The sequence below is a fragment of the Erinaceus europaeus genome, chromosome 1 (assembly GCF_950295315.1).
Source record: "Erinaceus europaeus chromosome 1, mEriEur2.1, whole genome shotgun sequence".
In the NCBI taxonomy this organism is placed as follows: domain Eukaryota; kingdom Metazoa; phylum Chordata; class Mammalia; order Eulipotyphla; family Erinaceidae; genus Erinaceus; species Erinaceus europaeus.
Window position 1 is genome coordinate 68,879,068 of NC_080162.1, and position 18,778 is coordinate 68,897,845.

The window sequence follows — 18,778 nt, forward strand, 5'->3', positions numbered from 1 at the left end:
CTCCATCTGACATTCTATTGGTTCTGTAATTTGAAAAAATCTCACTAATTAATTACAGATTTAAAATTCAAATCTCGGGATCGGGGGATAGCATAATGATTATGCAAAAAGACTTTCATGCTTGAGACTCTAAAGTCCCAGATTCCCACCACCACCATAACACAGAGATGAACAGTGGTGCTCTGGTAAAAACAAACAAAGAAACCAACAAAACCAACTCTCCTAGCAATATATTATGACATGTTGGCCCCTGCTCCAATCCTAACAAGATTATCCCAGAGAACATGCTTATCTGCTCATGATGGCATTTGTAACACAAAGCAAACACCTATAAGCCAAGTAATAAAGCATGTATGTAAGCCATAATTAGGAACATATATGCTCATAAAAATTCTTTAAAAATTTTTTTGGTATTATCTTTATTTATTTATTGGAATAGACAGCCAGAAATTGAGAGGGGAAAGGGTGCTAAGAGAGGGAGAGAGACAGAGAAACACCTGCAACACTGCTTCACCATTTGCAAAGCTTTCCCCCTGCAGGTGGGAACTGAGGGCTCAAACCCAGATCCTTGTGCATTGTAACATATTCTGTCAACCAGGTATGCCACAACCCAGCCCCCTTAGAAAACTTCTCTCTAGCAATTATAGGAGCAAAATCTAACCACCACATTTTAGAATGAAGCAAATTACGTACATGATTTTAAACTATGTTTCATCCTCAATGGGGAAAATATGACTTAGTCATAAATCATAAGAGTTTTCTGTAGAAGAGATGAGGCAATTCAATATAATACAAAAACTTGAGTCCTATTGATACTGTTTACTAAAATTATCACTTATGAGCATCTGGCATTGTTTTAAAGCATTTCATACATATATAATTTAATCTAGGGGCCAGGTGGTGGTGCACCAGGTTGAGCAACATGTTACAGTGCAAAAGGACCAGGGTTCGAGCCCCTGGCCCCCACCTGCGGGGGAAAGCTTTGCGAGTGGTGAAGCAGGGCTGCAGGTGTCTCTCTATCTCCTCCTTCCCTCTCAATTTCTGGCTGTTTCTATCCAATAAATAAAGATAATAAAAAAAAAAATTTTTTAAATAATTTAATCTATATACAAACTTCATAGAGATCATTATTATCTCTGTCTTAACAATGAGGGAAAGCATGTCTCAGGCAGGTTACACAATCTTGCCAAGACCACCTGTTAGTAAATGGTCCATCCAGGACAGAAATCTATGTCTATGGAATTCACGGCCTATCCTCTGAGCATATGGTATTAGGGACCAGTTCAGTAGAGTAACTAGTAGTTTAGCATCTCTAGACTCAGTTTACCATCTATAACAGTCTGGTGGAGGACAGGACTATTAACAAAATCAACAGTTCCCAAAATTTACTGCCTGTTACAGGATCACCTCAAGAGAGCTCTGTAAAAGCACAGGTGAAAGTTAGGGGGATGGCATGTACGATCAGACTGGGCCCTTGATGCACAAAAGTATCGGCAAGCTCTCTATCAACTGACAGATGAGTTACAGGCTTTTACTTTGGCACACAATTTTATTCACTCATTCAAATTAGATAGTGACAGAAACTGAGAGAGAAGGAAGAGATAAAGAGGGAGAGAGAAAGAGAGACAACTGTAGGACTGATTCATGGCATTCTTCCTGCAGATGGGGACCAGGGGCTTGAACCTGCTTCACCTCTTGTGAAGTGACTCCCCTACAGAATTATTTTTTATAAAAAAGAAATGACAGAGCGCAAGGACCGGCTTAAGGATCCTGGTTCGAGCACCCAGCTCCCTACCTGCAGAGGAGTCCCTTCACAGGCGGTGAAGCAGGTCTGCAGGTGTCTTTCTCTCCCCGTCTTCCCCTCTTCTCTCCATTTCTCTCTGTCCTATCTAACAATAACAGCCTCAATAACAACAACAATAAAGAATAAGGGCAACACAAGGGAAAATAAATAAATTCAAAAAAAAAAAAAAGAAAAAGGGAGTCGGGCAGTAGCGCAGTGGGTTAAGCGCAGGTGGCGCAAAGCTCAAGGACCGGCGTAAGGATCCTGGTTCCAGCCCCCAGCTCCCCACCTGCAGGGGAGTCGCTTCACAGGCGGTGAAGCAGGTCTGCAGGTGTCTACCTTCCTCTCCCCCTCCTCTCTCTGTCCTATCCAACAACGTCACCAGTAACAAGAACAGTAATAACCACAACAACAATAAAACAACAAGGGCAACAAAAGGGAATAAATAAATAAATATTAAAAAAAAAAAAAGAAAAAAGAAATGACAGGAAACACAAAGTAAAACTTATACTGGGTTTGGGGTACTGCACCAAAGGACTCTGGGGTAGTGGGGGTTTTCAGGTCCTGGTGCATTACGGTGAAGGAAGACCAAAGCTGGGGCTGAAAGTATTTTACAGAAAGCTGAAAAATTTTCCACATGCACCATCAACTCAATTTACTGTTAACTAAACCATTAATCGCCCCAATAAAGAAAAAGAAAGAACAAAATAAAGGCACCGGAAATTTAGGGCCATGTCTTATCCCTGTTTACCCTAGAGGAATAAATAAATTCACTAATGCCTAGGGAGTACTCAGTAGACATTATGTACCTCACTAAAATATGAGTGAGCAGTAAAAGTTCACCAGATATTGTTGTAAAGGCTCCCTCATTCAGGAAAGACCAAAACAGATTTTAAAAATGAGTTTCAAAACTAGCAGTTACCCCCTAAAAAAATAATCCTAATAAATAATAGGTGATAAAATAGATAGAAGTATCATACTGAATGGTGACTCTCATCTATGATATAAGAAAAAAATTTTTCTTTTTTTAAATACACAAAACAAGAGCTCCTAGAGGGATGGGGGAGATAGCAGTATGGGGGCTGGGGAGACAGTATAGTGGTTATACAAAAAGACTTTCATTTCTGAGGCTCCAATGTCCCAAGTTCAATCCCCAGTATCACAAGTCAGAGCTAGCAGTGCTCTCGTTTTTCTCTCTTTCTCGTTAAAATAAATAAAACGTAAAGGAAGAACTCCTAAGAATGAAAAGAGATGGCAATAAAAATATTAGGACTCGGACATGGCGCAGTGAATTTAGCGTTGACCCCTCAAGCATGAGGTCCCCAGTTTGATCTCCAGCATTGCATGTGCCAGGTGCTCTTCCTCCTTTTTCCCTCTTTCTCTCATGAATAACTTTAAAAAATGCCAATGGGTATATAAATGATAAATTTGGGGACACCTTCCATAAAAAGAAAAGACAAAGTTTTAAAAAGAAAAGACAAAGTTTTAAATGAATAAAATAGGACAGAGAAAAGATAAAGGCAACAGAGTAGGAAATTATCAAATATAATCTCATATATAAAACTGAAGTGTAAGTTTTCAGATTAAAGATGTCTACTTAGTATCCAGCAGCATTATAAGAAACTCAAACTAAATTCCAGTAGGTTCCAGAACACATAGTATTTCTATTCCTTTAAATATTTCAAAACTATAAGGATAATAAAAAGATCATGTGGGGGCAGGCAGTGGCACATATATTAGTGTGCAAGGACCCAGGTTCAAACCCCTGGTCCCCACATGCAGGGGGAAAGCTTCATGAGTGATGAAGCAGGTCTGTAGGTCTCTCTCTCTCTCTCTCTCCTTCTCACTCTCTCCCCCTCCTCTCTCAAACTCTCTCTCTCTCCAATAATAAATCATTACAAAATGTTAAAAAAAAAAACTTCATTCCAAAAGATCACAGGGATCAGTTTACAAAATAATTCAGAACATTCTAACTATAATTATGAGAACAGCAAAACAAACACTATATAAAACTTTCAAACACTAGTATAAGAGAAAACAAGTATATAATTAAACATACATGCAAGGGCATAGGAGATAGTAATGATTGTGCAAAAAGACTTTCAAGTCTGTGCCTCCAAAGCCCCAGGTTCAATCCCCAACATTACTATAAGCCAGAGCTGAGTAGTGTTCTGATAAAAGAGAAATAAATAAATAAAATACATGCAGATTGTGGCTGAGGAAGTAGCTCAACTGGTAGGGCATCAGACTTTCATGCCTGAAGTGCTGAGTTCAAGCTCTGTACTGCATGTATCAAAGTGGTGCTGTGACTTGTCTTTCTCTTCTCTGGCTTATGTGAAACTCTCTTATGGGGAATAAAGCAATGGCATTCCTGGTATTTTTAGAATAGATATACTATAGACCTCTAAAAGTATGCATGCCATCCTGTATCCTTTATACAAGAAATAAGCTGTGGTTGCACTCCACCAGAAGGTGGACCTCCACAATGAAGTCTGGGGAAAAAATAAAATTTCCATAATAATCCTGAAGAGAAGTAATAGTTTGGGAAGGAACCTCTATCAATTATGTGGATAAAGCTCACAGCAACATTATAATATCAAATCATGGATGCAATTTTTTTTTTTTTTACTAGAGTACTTCTTAGCTCTGGCTTATGGTGGGGGTGGGGATTGAACCTGGAACTTTGGAGCCTCAAGCATGAGAGTCCCCTTGCAGAACCATTATGCTATTTACCCCTGCCCCATGGATGCAATTTCTACATTCAACAGGGAAATAAATATCTGGCAAATCTTTGTAAAACAATACAAAACATTAAGTAACTCTGAAACAAAGGAGGCTTAAAAGTACCCTGGTGAGAATGTACCTTCAACTATTAATTGAATTTTTAATGTCAACAGAATGCACCTTAGATTCTTTTTTCCTCACAAATTATATTGATTAGAATGTGGATACCCCAATTTTTCTCACCCCCAGCCATATAAACATTATTCTGACTTTCAGAAAAGTAAAGACACAGACAACAATCCAAATCATTTCTAAATTTGACACTGAATTTAAAAGTCTAAAGAAAAAGGAGAAAAAGAATCTCTATACTGAAGAGATTACACTAGTGAAACATCACACTTCTATTAAATGTCAATCAATAAGAAGCAATTGAAAAATCACATTGGCATGTTTTCAGATTTTATTTCTAGTTCGTCAAAAACAGTTTACTCTAAAATGAGGGAGCAAAACTGAGAAATATAGCCGAAAAAAGGAAATGAACAACCACATACATAGGCACGTACATACGTTAAGAGCAAAAAACCATAAGCTGGTCGGAAAGAGAATTTATTTATACAATGTATAAATTATATTATGATTTGAAATTGAAAATAGCGTCTAGTAATAGCAATGTGACATTTGTAGACAGTTTTAGTATTTTTAGAACTCTCATTTCTTATAATTAAATTATATAAGTAACAGGCTTAGGAAATCTTTAAAATTACTTTCAAAAAGTTAGGTGGTAAGAATATATAATTAAGAGACTTTAGACTAATATACAGTTGGTACTATGAAGTAAGTAGCATTAATACTACAAAAATGGTGGATTTGAATAGTATGACATGAATATAAAATTCAAAGTAAAGCAAATAGCTTAAAAAAATAGTTCAGTAGTTTAAAATTAGGAAACAATTTAAAGTTAAAAAAGTATTTCCTAATTTGGAGCCTCAAATTTCTCAATCAGGAGAAATCCTATGCTATTTGAAAGCACGCATGATGGCGTTCTTACCTGGAATAAGGTCTGCATAGGTCAAGCTAATATATAAGATACTGATAAGTATTTTATCAGCAAGTGGATCAAGAGCACTTCCCAAAGCTGATTTTTGACTGGCCCAGTTTCGAGCAATAAATCCATCCAACTGAAAATAGAAGTTTTTTTTAAAAAATGTCATAATAGGTACAGAGCAGATATCTTGAAGGTTAAGAGATACCAAAATAACAATTATACTTTAATATAATGTAAATAAAAGTTCATCTGCTTCTTAACCCCAACCAATTTTTTTTTAACTAGTATACATCTAAATTTTAAATTACTAACTGGTCTGAAAATAATTTTATTTTCTGTCTGAAGATCTTCAATGTTTCTCAATGTTTTCTTTTTTTTTTTTTTAATTATCTTTATTTATTTATTGGATAGAGACAGCCAGAAATTGAAAGGGAAGGGGGTAATAGAGAAGGAGAGAGACAGAGACACACCTGCAGCCCTGCTTCACCACTTGTAAAGCTTTCCCCCTGCAGATAGGGACCGGGGGCTTGAACTCGGGTCCTTGCGCATTATAACGTGTGCTCAACCTGGTGCGCCACCACCCAGCCCCTCAATGTTTTCATCATGCCTCTTTGTGGGATGAAGAGGCCAAATAAAACTCAATATAACTGTATGGATTAGGGATTGTCACTTGAGCCTTGGGCTATTTCACTCTACCTACAATAGTTGCTCTTACTCGCGAGGACTACCTTTATAACTGTGAGATTCCTTTCCTAACTCTTAGTCCTATCCACTTTCCTTTTTTTCTTATTATTGGATAGACAGTCAGAAATTGAGAAGAGGAAAGAAAGGGAGGGAGGGAGAGGGAGAAGAAGAGGGAGAGAGAGAACCTGCAGCCCTGCTTCACCACTCACAAAGCTTTCCTCCTGCAGGTGAGGACCGAGGGCTTGAACCCAGGTCCTTGTGTACTGTAACATGTGAGCTCAATCAGGTGCGCCACCACCCAGCCCCCTTACTTTTCTATAACATGATCCAATGCCTTATATTTCAATCATTATTGTCTTCCAATATTTCTAGTACCACTGCTAATTCCATGTCTAAACTTTTACATTGCCTATATTTGAATTAAAAACTCCATACTCAGCTTGGCCTACTTAAAATTTCTGATACAAAAACTATTCACTTTTCTCACAAATAAAACATTTTTAAAGTACAGGGTACACCTGGTTGGCAGTGTGCCAAATGCCCAGAGATTTTGAAAACAAATTAATTGCTTTATTTAAAGTTTCAGAGTCATAACATTTTAACTATGAATATTTAAATAAAGTCTCAGATCTCGGGGCCAGGTTGGTGGTGCACCTGGCTAAGTGCACACATTACTGTACACAAGGATGCAGGTTCAAGCCCCTGGTCCCCACTTGCAGGGGAAAAGTGCTACAAGTGTCTCTGTCCCTTTCCCTTTCTATCTCCCCCTCCCCTCTCAATTTCCCTCTGTCTCTATCCAATAATAAATAAAATAAAAATATTTTTAAAATTTAAAATAAATAAAATCTCAGATCTCCAGACTCACTTGAGGAATTAAAGCTCTAGTCACCATTAAGTCACAAAATAGGCTGAAAATAAATAACTTGGGCATAAATATTTAATGCTTTTATTTTCACCTATTTAAATAAAAACAAAGAACAAGAAAAAAAAAAACCTTGGACTTAATAATAGAACACATCTGTTCTCTGCAACTTACTGTGTGACCTAGAGAAAATAACTTGGCCTAAGCCTAGTGTTTTCCTCATCTGTAAAACAAAGATATTACCTACCTCAAAAGGGTTGTTTCAGCACATAATGTGGTTAATGGTTAACACTTGTTTAGCAGTTACTACTTAGTAAATGCTCAAAAAAGGAAAAAAGAAAACCTCCTCACAATTACTAATTATTATCACAACTGAACAAATCTGTTTCTTTTTTCTTTTTTTTTTCAAATCTTCTCTAATATTTTTTCAAATATTAGAGATTGTGGTGGCTCAGGAAGTGGCACAGTGGTGCAGTCTAAATTTGCAAATGTGAGTGAGGTCTCTGGTTTGATTCCTGGCACAGCACACCCAGGGCTCTGGCATCTCCCTCTCTTTCTCTCTCTCAGTAAAATACATTAGATTGGAAAGTCACCAATATCACTCCTTTGCAAACACCCTTATTTATTTTCCCTCAACTCTTACTTCAACATAGTAACCCAGGTGCTCCTGAACAGTACCCTAGCAGCTGAACCTTGCTCAAAAGACAATCAAGACCCCCAACACACTTAAATGATCGGATCTACCTTCAAATTAATGGCTACAAATCTGCAGAACACTTACTCCTGCCTAGGAGTCTTATACCTGTCTACTGTATAGACACAGGGGTTGCTCTACTTCAAACTGATTATCTTCCCCAATCACCCAGGCTGTATTTTCTTGAAAAATACAGATGTTTTGTCAATGTTTCCTTTTTATAAATAAAAAATTAAAAAAAAAAGAAAAATACAAACAGATGACTAGCGCTCCTTTACACTCCTACCTCTACCGCAACCACCTTTCTGTGCTCAGTCATACTTTTGTTTTCCCCTCACCCCTGGCCCTAGGCCCTCTCATCTTCTGAGGTTTGGCTTTCTCCTTCCTTCCCTCCACCCTTGCATCTTCAGTTTTTCCTTTTTATTAGGTCAACTAATTAACAATAAACAATACAACTTCTCTGTTTATCTTTAAAAAAAAAAAAAAACTCTTCTGTGACTCTGTTTCTCTATTCTCCATAAGACAACCTTCTTCTTATTTTACAACAGCCTTATTTTTCACTCAGACATGACCATCTATCTGTGTGTTGGTAACTCTTCTCTAACTATAAACTCCTCCAACTCCAAACTACTATTCTATTCATTCAACTATCCAACTGCTACCACTTCTTCTTCTAGCGTTTGCCCTTCTTCCGTAGCCAGTCAACAGCGTCAGGTTGAGCCTGATGTAAAGTTTCTAGACCTCCTTTGAATCTGGAGAGGTGGCAGTCGTTGACTATGTGGGTCATAGTCTGTCTGGAGCCGCAGGGGCAGTTCAGGTCGTCTTTGGCTCTCCAGCGATGGAACATAGCGGTGCACCGGCCATGGCCTGTTCGATAGCGATTGAGGAACTGCTACCACTGGTCAGGTGTAACAACTCTTGTACTTTTCTGAGGTATCTGTTGTCATTACCTCACATCTGCTTATCAGCCTATTCTTATTGTCACTACCCTCTTACACATGGGGCTCAGAGCACCAATGAATGCATTTTTAGCTTACCCGAGCCTCCAAAACAACTGAAACCCATTCTGCACTCATTGTCGTCCTCCCCCCCCCCCCATTTTTTTTTTAAACCCGAATACTGCTCAGTTCTGGCTTATGGTGCTCCAAGGGATTGAACCTGGAGCCTTGGGACCTCAGGCAAGAAAGCTTTTCTGAATAACCATTATGCTATCTCCCCAGCCCTTCACACTTCTTATTGGACATCATACTGCCTAATTTTCTTCTTTTCTTAGTTATTACTTTTCTTTTTTAAAAAATTATTTATTTTCCCTTTTGTTGCCCTTGTTTTTTATTGTTGTTGTAGTTATTGTTGTTGATGTCCATGTTGGATAGAGAGAAATGGAGAGAAAAGGCAAAGACAGAGAGGGGGAGAGAAAGAGACACCTGCAGACCTGCTTCACCGCCAATGAAACAACTCCCCTGCAGATGGGGACCCGGGGGCTCGAACTGGGATCCTTACGCTGGTCCTTGCGCTTAGCACCACGTGTGCTTAACCCGCTGCGCTACTGCTCGACCCCAGTTATTACTTTTCAGTGTCCTTTACTGGCTCCTTCTCCATTGCTCACCTCATGACTCACTTCTCTGGCCCTTTTTCTTATTTTAACCTCCTCCAACTCCAAACTACTACACATTCAACTATCCAATTGATACCACTCGTCAGGTGTAACACCTCTTGTACTTTTCCACAAACTCTGTCCTGTCCTGAATGTTGCCCATAACTAAAAACATGTTACACTCCATGTATCTGGTTGATAGAAAGAAAAGTTAAAAAAAAAATTTTTTAACTGCTTACCAGAAATAGCTAACTCTTTCCTCTCACCTCACATTCAATCCATCAACATCAACTTTATCTTCAGAACCCATCACAAACCTACACACTTTTCTCCAACTCTGAACTCCTGCCTAATTCAAACTACCATTCCCCAGATTGCTATAAGCCTCCTAGTTAGCCTCTCAGCATCCACTCTTGGCCTCCCTATAACCCACTTCCCATACTCAGTATATATCAGACCTTGCCATTGCCTTGCATAAACCCTTAAGGATTCAGTCATCTGCCCAGCAGTCAATTTAGAGGCATCAAAAACTTTATGACTGCCACTTGACTCAAGTTTCCACAAATAATCTTTTATATCTTAAAAAAAAAAGTAAATAAATCCTGTCCCCTCAAACCCATTAGGTAAAAACTGCAATCTCAGGTAACTAAAGGGAAAACAAAAACCTATAAACAAAAATGTCAAATCAAGTAACTAAAAAAGGATCATTTTTTAAAGTAAACAAAATTGAAAGACCAATATAACGGCCTTGGATAGGCTAGGAGAACATATTAATCATGAAGGCCTGCTTACTTCAGAAATAAAAGCAGGGATAAAAGAACAGAAGCAACTGTGTGAATGGAGAGAAGCTGTGACAGAAAGGAAAGTAAACTCTAGAGCAGAGGAAGTCACTTTGAAAGACTACATTTGGTGCATATTTGGAAAGCCCATACAGCAATGCAAGTTGCCCTCATTTATCCTACAACATCTTCAGCTAATTCTATACTGTTCACCAGGACAATGGAAGATGGAATTTTGCTTCTATGAAATTGGGAGTAACTGATGGTAAGAAGACATTATACAGCTTTTATTAACAGAAAGTAAGGTTTTCTTCATTCTTAATAAATATCGAACAAAGCTTATCAAGTGTAAATCAGCTTGAAAAAACACCAAATCATTATTGCTTATCCCTTGGATCCCAGACCAGTCTTGTACATGTTTATTGTATCTACTTCTTGCTTTTGCCTTGATAAAAATTTTCATCTACTAATTTTCGCCATTTCCCTCAATTGTGCGTTGTAGGATAAACCATTTCAACTCGTTTATGAAGTAGGGTGGTCTATAAATATAATCCAACTAACACATAATGTAGCCTTCTGTTAAAACATTTTCCCAATTTCTAATTTGATATAACCCAAATAAATCCTCCCCTTCCCTAAAACTGACACTGTAGTGGCACAGAGCTCTTGGAGTAAGAGTGCCTAATGCTTCCTCCCATTAGGGTCTTTGGCAGGACAGTAAGAGGGTCAGAGGAGTATGGATATAGACCAGAGACCAAGCCTGTGGAGTGCCCATGTCTTTCTACCACTAAAAACTGAGCAAAAATCTGGCCTCTATAAGCTCGTTAGTCATAACAACTCATACACTTTTTCCTCTCTACCAGTAAAGCCAGTTAATGGCCAAATGAGAATATTTCTTTTTATGACAGTAAACAGGAAAAAAAAAAAAAAAAAAAACCAGTCACACATCTCTCCCTAAAGCAAGTATTATGTTCTTTGGGAAATTCTCAGGGCTTTTTTACTTAGAAGTTAAAAGTCAAGAGAAAGAAAAAAAAAAAAGAAGAAGAAGAAAGTGCTGTCTAGGCCTTCTTTCTGTCAGTATCAGAGTCCCAGAGATGCTAAAAAGACAACTCCTTACACACAATACTAGATCACATTAGTGTTAACATTTTCTTCCAAGGAAAAGTAGACTAAGACTGTGTTATTTCAATGTAAGAGCAACCTTGGGATTCAGGAGGTAAGCAAAACAGGAGAACTGCATTTACAACTTACCAAATCAGTTAGCCCAGCTAAAGCAAAAACTCCTAGGGCAACATTAAAATCTTCTTCAATAATCAAATAGCCCAAAACTGGGGCCAAGCCAATTCTTGTCATTGACAACATATTTGGGATTGTCCATGGGTTTTCATACTGCAACACAAAGACAACAAAATTTTAATTAAATACTATAAATTCACACTTTGTTCATTAGCAAAGTACGTCACTAACTTAAAAGTTAGAAGTTATATCAACTTATTATATAGTACTTTGGGTTTTTATGTATTTGGGGATGAACTAAGTCTTTCATTTTTCCTTCCTTTTAAGGTTTCTTATTTTATTATTATTATTATTTAGTGATATAATAGTGATTAATAAGGTTGTGGGATAAGAGGGGTACAGTTTCATACAATTCCCACCACCAGAGTTCCACATTGCATCCCCTCTAATGGAGGGTTCCCTATTCTTATCTCTCTGGGAGTAAGGACCAAAGATCTCCATGGGGTGCAGAAGGTGGGAGGTCTAGCTTTTGTAATTGTTTCTCTACTCGACATGGACATTGGCAGGTCAATTCATACCCCCAGCCAGTTTCTACCTTTCCTTAGTGGGGCAGGGCTCTGGGGAGGCAAAGCTCCAGGACACACTGGTGAGGTTGTCTGCCCAGGGAAGTTGGCATCATGGTAGCATCTGCAACTTGGTGGCTGAAAAGCATTAAGCTATAAAGCAGAACAATTTGTTTAACAATCAGGAACCTAAAGGTAGCAATATAGCAGATGAGATTTGGGGTCTTCATGTTCGAAGAAACTCGGAGTCTATTTTAGGTATAGTCTAAGTGGCCCATGACTGTACTAATTTTTGCCTGAGTCTAGCTGCTAACATACAGGTGGGCTAAAAGTATTGGGAAAATGGTGTCAGAGTTGGGAAGTCTTTAATTTTTAAAGATTTATTTTATTTGTACACAGGAGAAATTAATATGAGATAAAGAAAGCAAGTAACAGAAACCAGAGCACCATTCTGGCACATGTATTGCTGGGGATTGAACCAGGAACCTCAGGCATGCAAGCTTAATGCTCTACTAGTTGAGTAATTGCCCAGCTACCAAACTAACAATCTTGAACATGTATAATACTACGAGTGATCTCCCCAGCTTCATTAAAAAGATACATCTATAGAGTTAAATAGAGAAAAGGAGAAACAGACATAGTGAGAGACACAAGAAGGAAGGGAGAGATAGATCCCAAAGCACCATTTCAGAGCTGGAGAGAGAGCATAATGGATATGCAAAAGACTTTCATGCCTGAAGCTTCAATTCTCTGTAGCACATAAGCCAAAGCCAAGCAGTACTCCCTTCCTCTCTCCATTTCTCTCTGTCCTATCTAAAAAAAAAAAAAAAAAAAATACAGAAAGTGATATGCTACGTATACAAACGTAGACTAAACTGTCTACTATACAGAAAGTAGTTATCGTTACTATCTTCCTAAAGAGAATTAACAAGTCAAGTTTTTATTTTGAATATGTTATTATTTTTTAATTTTTAATATTTATTTATTTTCCCTTAGTTGTTTTTTATTGTTGTTGTTATTTCTGTCATCATTGTTAGATAGGACAGAGAAAAATGGAGAGAGGAGGGGAAGACAGAGAGGAGGAGAGAAAAATAGACACCTGCTTTACCGCCTGTGAAGCAACTTCCCTGCAGGTGGGGAGCCAGGAGCTCGAACTGGGATCCTTAGGCCAGTTCTTGCGCTTCACGCTACATGTGCTTAATCTGCTGTGCTACTACCCGACTCCCTGTTATTTATTTTAATAAGAGCACTGCTCAGTTCTGGCTTAGGGCAGTGCCAGGAATTAAACATGGGACCTCAGAACCTCAAGCATTCATTTTTATTTATTTATTTATTTATATTTTTGTTGCCCTTGTTTTTTATTGTTGTTGTAGTTATCATTGTTGTTGTTACTGATGTCGTTGTTAGGTCAGAGAGAAATGGAGAGAGATGGGGAAGACAGAGAGAGGAGAGAAAGACACCTGCTTCACTGCCTGTGAAGTGAACCCCCCTGCAAGTGGGGAGCAGGAAGCTGGAACCAGGATTCTTACACTGGTTCTAGCGCTTCATGCCACTTGCACGTAACCACTTGTGCTCCGCTACTGCCCAACTCCTGCATTAAATTTTTTGCATAACCACTATGTATGTCCTTGACCCAAGTTAAGTGTTTAAAATGGGACTTTACCGTTAGAACTGAGGACTAACAATAATATGCTTTTAAAAGTGAAATTAAAGACACTCTGTAATTCAAGTGAGTCTAGTCTAGAGGAAAAGGCAGATTTTCAACCACAGGTATTTTGGCTTGAAATATTTATTGCAAATATCCTCTCTTACTCTAAACAGCTGAAAACACTTAACACTGTATACAGTGCATAGGCAAAGAGGAAGGAAAACAAAGTTTAATTGTATAAGTTCACTATCAAATTGGAGAAAAGCTGGAAGAAAATAGAAGAATAATGACCGAAATCACAAAGGGGAAAAAATGTTTCAAAAAAACTCATGGGAATGCTAAGATTCCCAAATATAAGCTGTGGGTTTGCACAGCTCCCACGTGGGAGTTTCATAATTCCTTGAAACTTCACATGGAGGCAAGCTGTTTGTATTTGGCACTAGCAAAAGGGTACCTTGGCATATGCTCTGGAGAACATTTCCTCCTTGCCAAAAAAAAAAAAAAATCTATTTCATGAGAGGGTATTTCAACTCTTAAAGAGACTCAACCTAGACACTGTACAAAGGGGAAAAGAAAGATTACCAAGGAAATGTTATACCCTACAGCCTGGATATTTTTTCCCCCTCAGCTGAATAAAGACTGCCAATTCTACCTCCTCACAAGATCACCCCTATTTAACCTCTCTCTTAATAGGTAACCAATTTGCCTGATTCTCTTAAGGGGGGGGGGGAATCCATGACTATATATAACCTTCCTATGGGTGGTGGTAAGAACCTCCACCACTGGATTCACATTGACCACCAGGCTCAGTGCAAATGCACTAAAATTTGGTTATGTAGCTGAGAAGGAGCTGACAAGACGACCACCAAACATTCACATACATGAGGCAAGAGTGGGGGAGAGGAAGAACTGAGGTGAGATCACGTGTTCTCTGGTAGCATTTTTCAGGTGTGTGACTGGGGCTACCTTAAAGTCATGGAACTCCAAATAATGCTCCAGCAGGGATATCAAACTGTCTCCTCTGCTGATCCCACAGCTGCACCCCTTCATCATCTGTAACCCCTGGCTGCCAGTGGACATCAATTCTGCCCCTTGCTCCCAACTGTTAAGCCTTTCCACCTGACAGAGGGTAAGACCCCGGGCAAACTACTTTGGCCCTTGTCAGCAGGAAGTCTGGATATCTTTAATACCTATGATTTCAGGGTCTTAAGCCCTTGACAGAGAATGCTGTAGATAGTTAAGCAGACATGAGCACGGATAGGGAGACCTGAACAAATTTCAAGGTTGCTAGTCAGCAACAATCCTACCCCACCAGCCTAGAAAGACCCCAAGACCCACTAAGGAAACAGACCTCCTACCTTCTGAGCCACAAAAGAATCGTGGTCTAGACTCCTAAAGGGGGATAAATGAAAGGGGAAGATACTCAGCTCTGGCTTGTGGTGGTTGGGGGATTGAACCTGTGACTTTGGAGCCTTGGGCATGAGAGTCTGTTTGTATAACCATTATGCTATCAACCCCTGTCAGGGGCAGATGACTAGAGGGCTCTGAAACCCAATTCCATTAGGACCCAGAGAGAGAAGAGAAAAAGGAAAGCCATTCAGAAGAAGAAATAGGTGTAGCTGTGACATAAAATGGAAGAGAAGGCATAACCATAGAAAATATAGAAAAATAGATATTGATAGAGAGTTATAGAAATAATAGTCAACCCATACCTGTGACCTTGGGAGAATTACTGCAGTTTCCAATGGAGGGAGTGGGGACACAGAACTCTGGTGGTGGAAGGGTGTGGAACTGTACCCTTTATTTTGTAAATTACACACACACACAGCCCCAAGACATGTATGACCATGCCAGAATGGGGGCCTAAGTCTGTAGGGCTGCCTCCCACTTTGGGACAGCCCCCACTCTTCTGAGTAGACTTCAGCTATACCAAACTCTGCACACATAGGAACATCCTGCTCCACATTTCTTTGGGGTGTACTATCTGTACTTTGGCAAATAAATCCTTATTACTTACAACTTTCAATTTTTTTTTTTCACAAACCATTCTGTAAGGAAAATCAATTTTGAGGCAGGGTAGATGGCATAATGGTTATGCAAAAAGACTCTCATGCCTAAGGCTCGAGTCCCAGGTTCCCCGAACCACCATAAGGCAGAGCTGAGTAGTGCTCTGGTTAAAAAAAAAAAAAAAAAAAAAAAAGGAAAAATCAATTCTTTAAGGCAGAAGTTTTGGTCTTGTAGTTTTATATTTATTTATAATCAGAACTGGGTGTAAAATATTCATCTTAGCCTAGAAGATTGAACTTCTAAGGGGTTGTTGTTATTCGGGCCTGGGAGACCACTGCCACAGAAAGATACAGAAAAATTTCAGCTTCTCCAGGGAATACCAAACAAGAAGCAATACTTTCTGGTGGGGTAGATATAGTAATGGTTATGCAAAGACTCTCATGTCTGAGGCTCCAAAGTCCCAGGTTCAGTCCCCTGCACCACCATAAGCCAAAGCTGAGCAGTGCTCTCGTAAAGAAAAATAAATTAAGTAAAATTTAAAAAATAAATAAAGGTCCACCAATATACAATTAAATGGACGTACTCTTTTGAATGTGGATACATTCCAAATTCAAGTTCAAAAGTCAGAGTGCTTGAGAGTCCAGAGGGACAAATGTTGTCTGTTGATCATATTGTGGTAGAGAATACTGATCCCAGAGTCAAAAGCAACCAACAGGGGATGGGGATAAAGATCACTCATGAATAAGAAGGAATAACAAAGCAAAATATCAAAATAAAAGGCCCTAAAGTTAATCACAGGTATTAACGGGAAAACATTTGAGATCAAGTTGCAAACAGCCAGACTGTGTCAGTTATTAAAGTCATAAATGGGGTTCTCTTCAGCTCCACATAAAAAAATCATTCATTGGTCTGGGAGGTGGCACAGTGGATAAAGCTCTGGACTCTCAAGCATGAAGTCCTAAATTCAATCCCTGGCAGCACATGTACCAGAGTGATGTTTGGTTCTTTCTGTATGCCGCTCCCTCTCTCTCATTAATAAATAAAATATTAAAGTGTCTCATTAATTTCAAACCATTAAAATTTGTCAAAGATTCTAAATTAAGATTAAGAGAGCTAATCTCGGATTACCCAACCAGATAACCTGTGGCATACTCGACCAACTGCTGCCGTTCCGGGAAGGACTTCAGCCAGGATAAGGCAGCCTCAAAGCAGCCAGCACTCAGACCCCAACATGCTTTAGCTATTAGTGGAGTCGAGGATGTGCCAGGATGTGGCTACCTCAACCCATGCTGGACAACTGATGAAAGCAACACAGGGGCCCGCTGAAGACATAACAATTGAAGATGTAATAATTGCAGGAGTCCTGCTAACATGTCATCACGTTAGCTGCACGACTGCCATGCTCTGTTATCTTCTTCTGGGAAAGTATTTGACAGGTAAGCGGACCCATTATTTCCCTCCGGAACCTTAATAGGAGTATTGAAAATTTTTTTTTTCGACAATTAGAGGTTAAAGGCTCTTCGACTCATTATTTAACTACCTTCATCTCACAGTATGTATAGCTACCAAAGGTCAAATGACAGGGAGCCAAATATGCACCAGCAAACCTGCCTGATGACCTTTTGAAGATTTCCACCGACTTGCCCTAAACATGGGGGCTCCCTGCAGAAAACTAGAAAACAGACTTTAAACAAGTGAAGCAGCTGCTTTTAGCCATGCTCTGTATCTAGAGCTCCGTCCAGCTACCGGGCACAGACAGACAAACAGACAGGGCGACGGGGAGGGAAGGGGGGACTTTACCCCGACCTCCGAGACCCCAGGGTGCTCCCCGCAGTTCACCCCGCCCAAAGGACCTGTCCATAACTTCTCTCCAGGTAACGGTTTCAAAGTTCGGAAACGCCAGCGTGCGACCGAGGTCTGGTCGGCCAGGCTACGTTCTTGGCGCCTGGAAGCGAAGCCCGAGCGGGCCAGCGCCCCCGCCCCGTCCCTGTCCCCCCACCCCGGCTCGTACCAGGCTGGCCGCGCTCCTCAAGCTCCACCGCTCCCGGGCCTCGGCGGCGGCGGCCGCGGTGCCTCCAGCCGCGGGCCCGGGGGCCGCCTTCCCCGCGCCGGTGCAGTGGTCTCGTTTGTTGGTCCCGGGCGGCCGCAGGCCCAGCGCGGGTGGACGCGGCCACCAGCGCTCCGCCACGCAGCCCAGGCAGCCGGGCGCGGGCCGCAGCGGGGCTCCGCGGGCACGTCCCCGGGCCGGCCGCGCCCCCGGCGCCCAGACGGCTCCGCGCAGGGCCCCGCACGCGCCGCGCGCCACGCGGGAAGACAGCATGGCCTTACGGCCGCGCGGCGGGAGTGCAAGCGGCGAGTGCTCAGCAGTCGGGGACACACGCGACCCGCTGCTCCATCGAGTTCCTACAGTCCGGCGGAAGCTCAGCCTCCTCCATACTAGTTTTCAAACCCCAGCACGCCCAGTTTATACAGGTGGCTTGCAGCCGCCAAGGACGGACGCCTTTGCGACGCTTTTACGACACCTTGGCGGCGAGGTATCCCAGAGTCCCGGGAGGCTGTAGGAGGCGTGTGCGCTTGGGCGCCGAGGTGGCTCTGGTTTCCCGGCTCTGCACAAACACCCAGTCGGGAGGTCAGCGCCGCAGGGAAAAGAGGAACCTGTTGGAGCAAGTGGCGCCTGGAGGACTTGACTGGGACTGCGAAGAGGACAGCTGTGCGGGGGCCATAACACACACCTCCCAGGAGCGTGGCTGGTCCTGGAGGGACTGGTCCTGGAGGGACTGGTCCTGGAGGGGCCGCTGCAGGTGCAAGTGTGCTTGGGGTGAGGTGCTTATGAGAGGTTTAAGTAGTTATATACAGGCCTAAATAATTATTAAATCTCTGCTCCTCTCCATCTTTGGAGCATTTTGTAACGTGCACTCAACCCGGTGCGTTGAGCATTGTATTTACTAAAAACTGGTGTTAGAAGGTGTCAGTCATAGCAATTAGTTACTAATAGTTACCTGGAAAGTGTTTACTTTTTGAAAAGTTTTCTTTAAAAAAAAATAAAGTTGCTGTAGCCAGGCTATAGTGCACTATTGCACTGAATTCAACTTCAACTCTAAGCCTCTTTCTTATATTACTTTCATTACTTTTTTTTTTTTTTTTAACCAAAGCACACTG

At 40.7% G+C, this 18,778-nt stretch overlaps 1 protein-coding gene across 3 annotated transcripts in view; it reads right to left on the minus strand.

Moving 5' to 3' along the window:
* CRLS1 (cardiolipin synthase 1) overlaps window positions 1–18,085 on the minus strand; it is a 29,290-nt gene extending 11,205 nt beyond the window's left edge. The window contains exons 1-3 of one of the 3 annotated variants that reach the window (XM_060186671.1): window positions 17,631–18,085; window positions 11,417–11,554; window positions 5,556–5,685 (exon numbers count right to left, since the gene is read on the minus strand). In XM_060186671.1, the coding sequence (XP_060042654.1) occupies window positions 5,556–5,685; window positions 11,417–11,554; window positions 17,631–17,939 (577 nt within the window). In that variant the 5' untranslated portion in view covers window positions 17,940–18,085. Of the gene's footprint in view, window positions 1–5,555; window positions 5,686–11,416; window positions 11,555–16,760; window positions 16,877–17,630 lie in introns of those variants that run through there. The other 2 variants (XM_060186680.1, XM_060186687.1) reach the window with 2 other exon arrangements.
* Window positions 18,086–18,778: the final 693 nt, after the last annotated feature.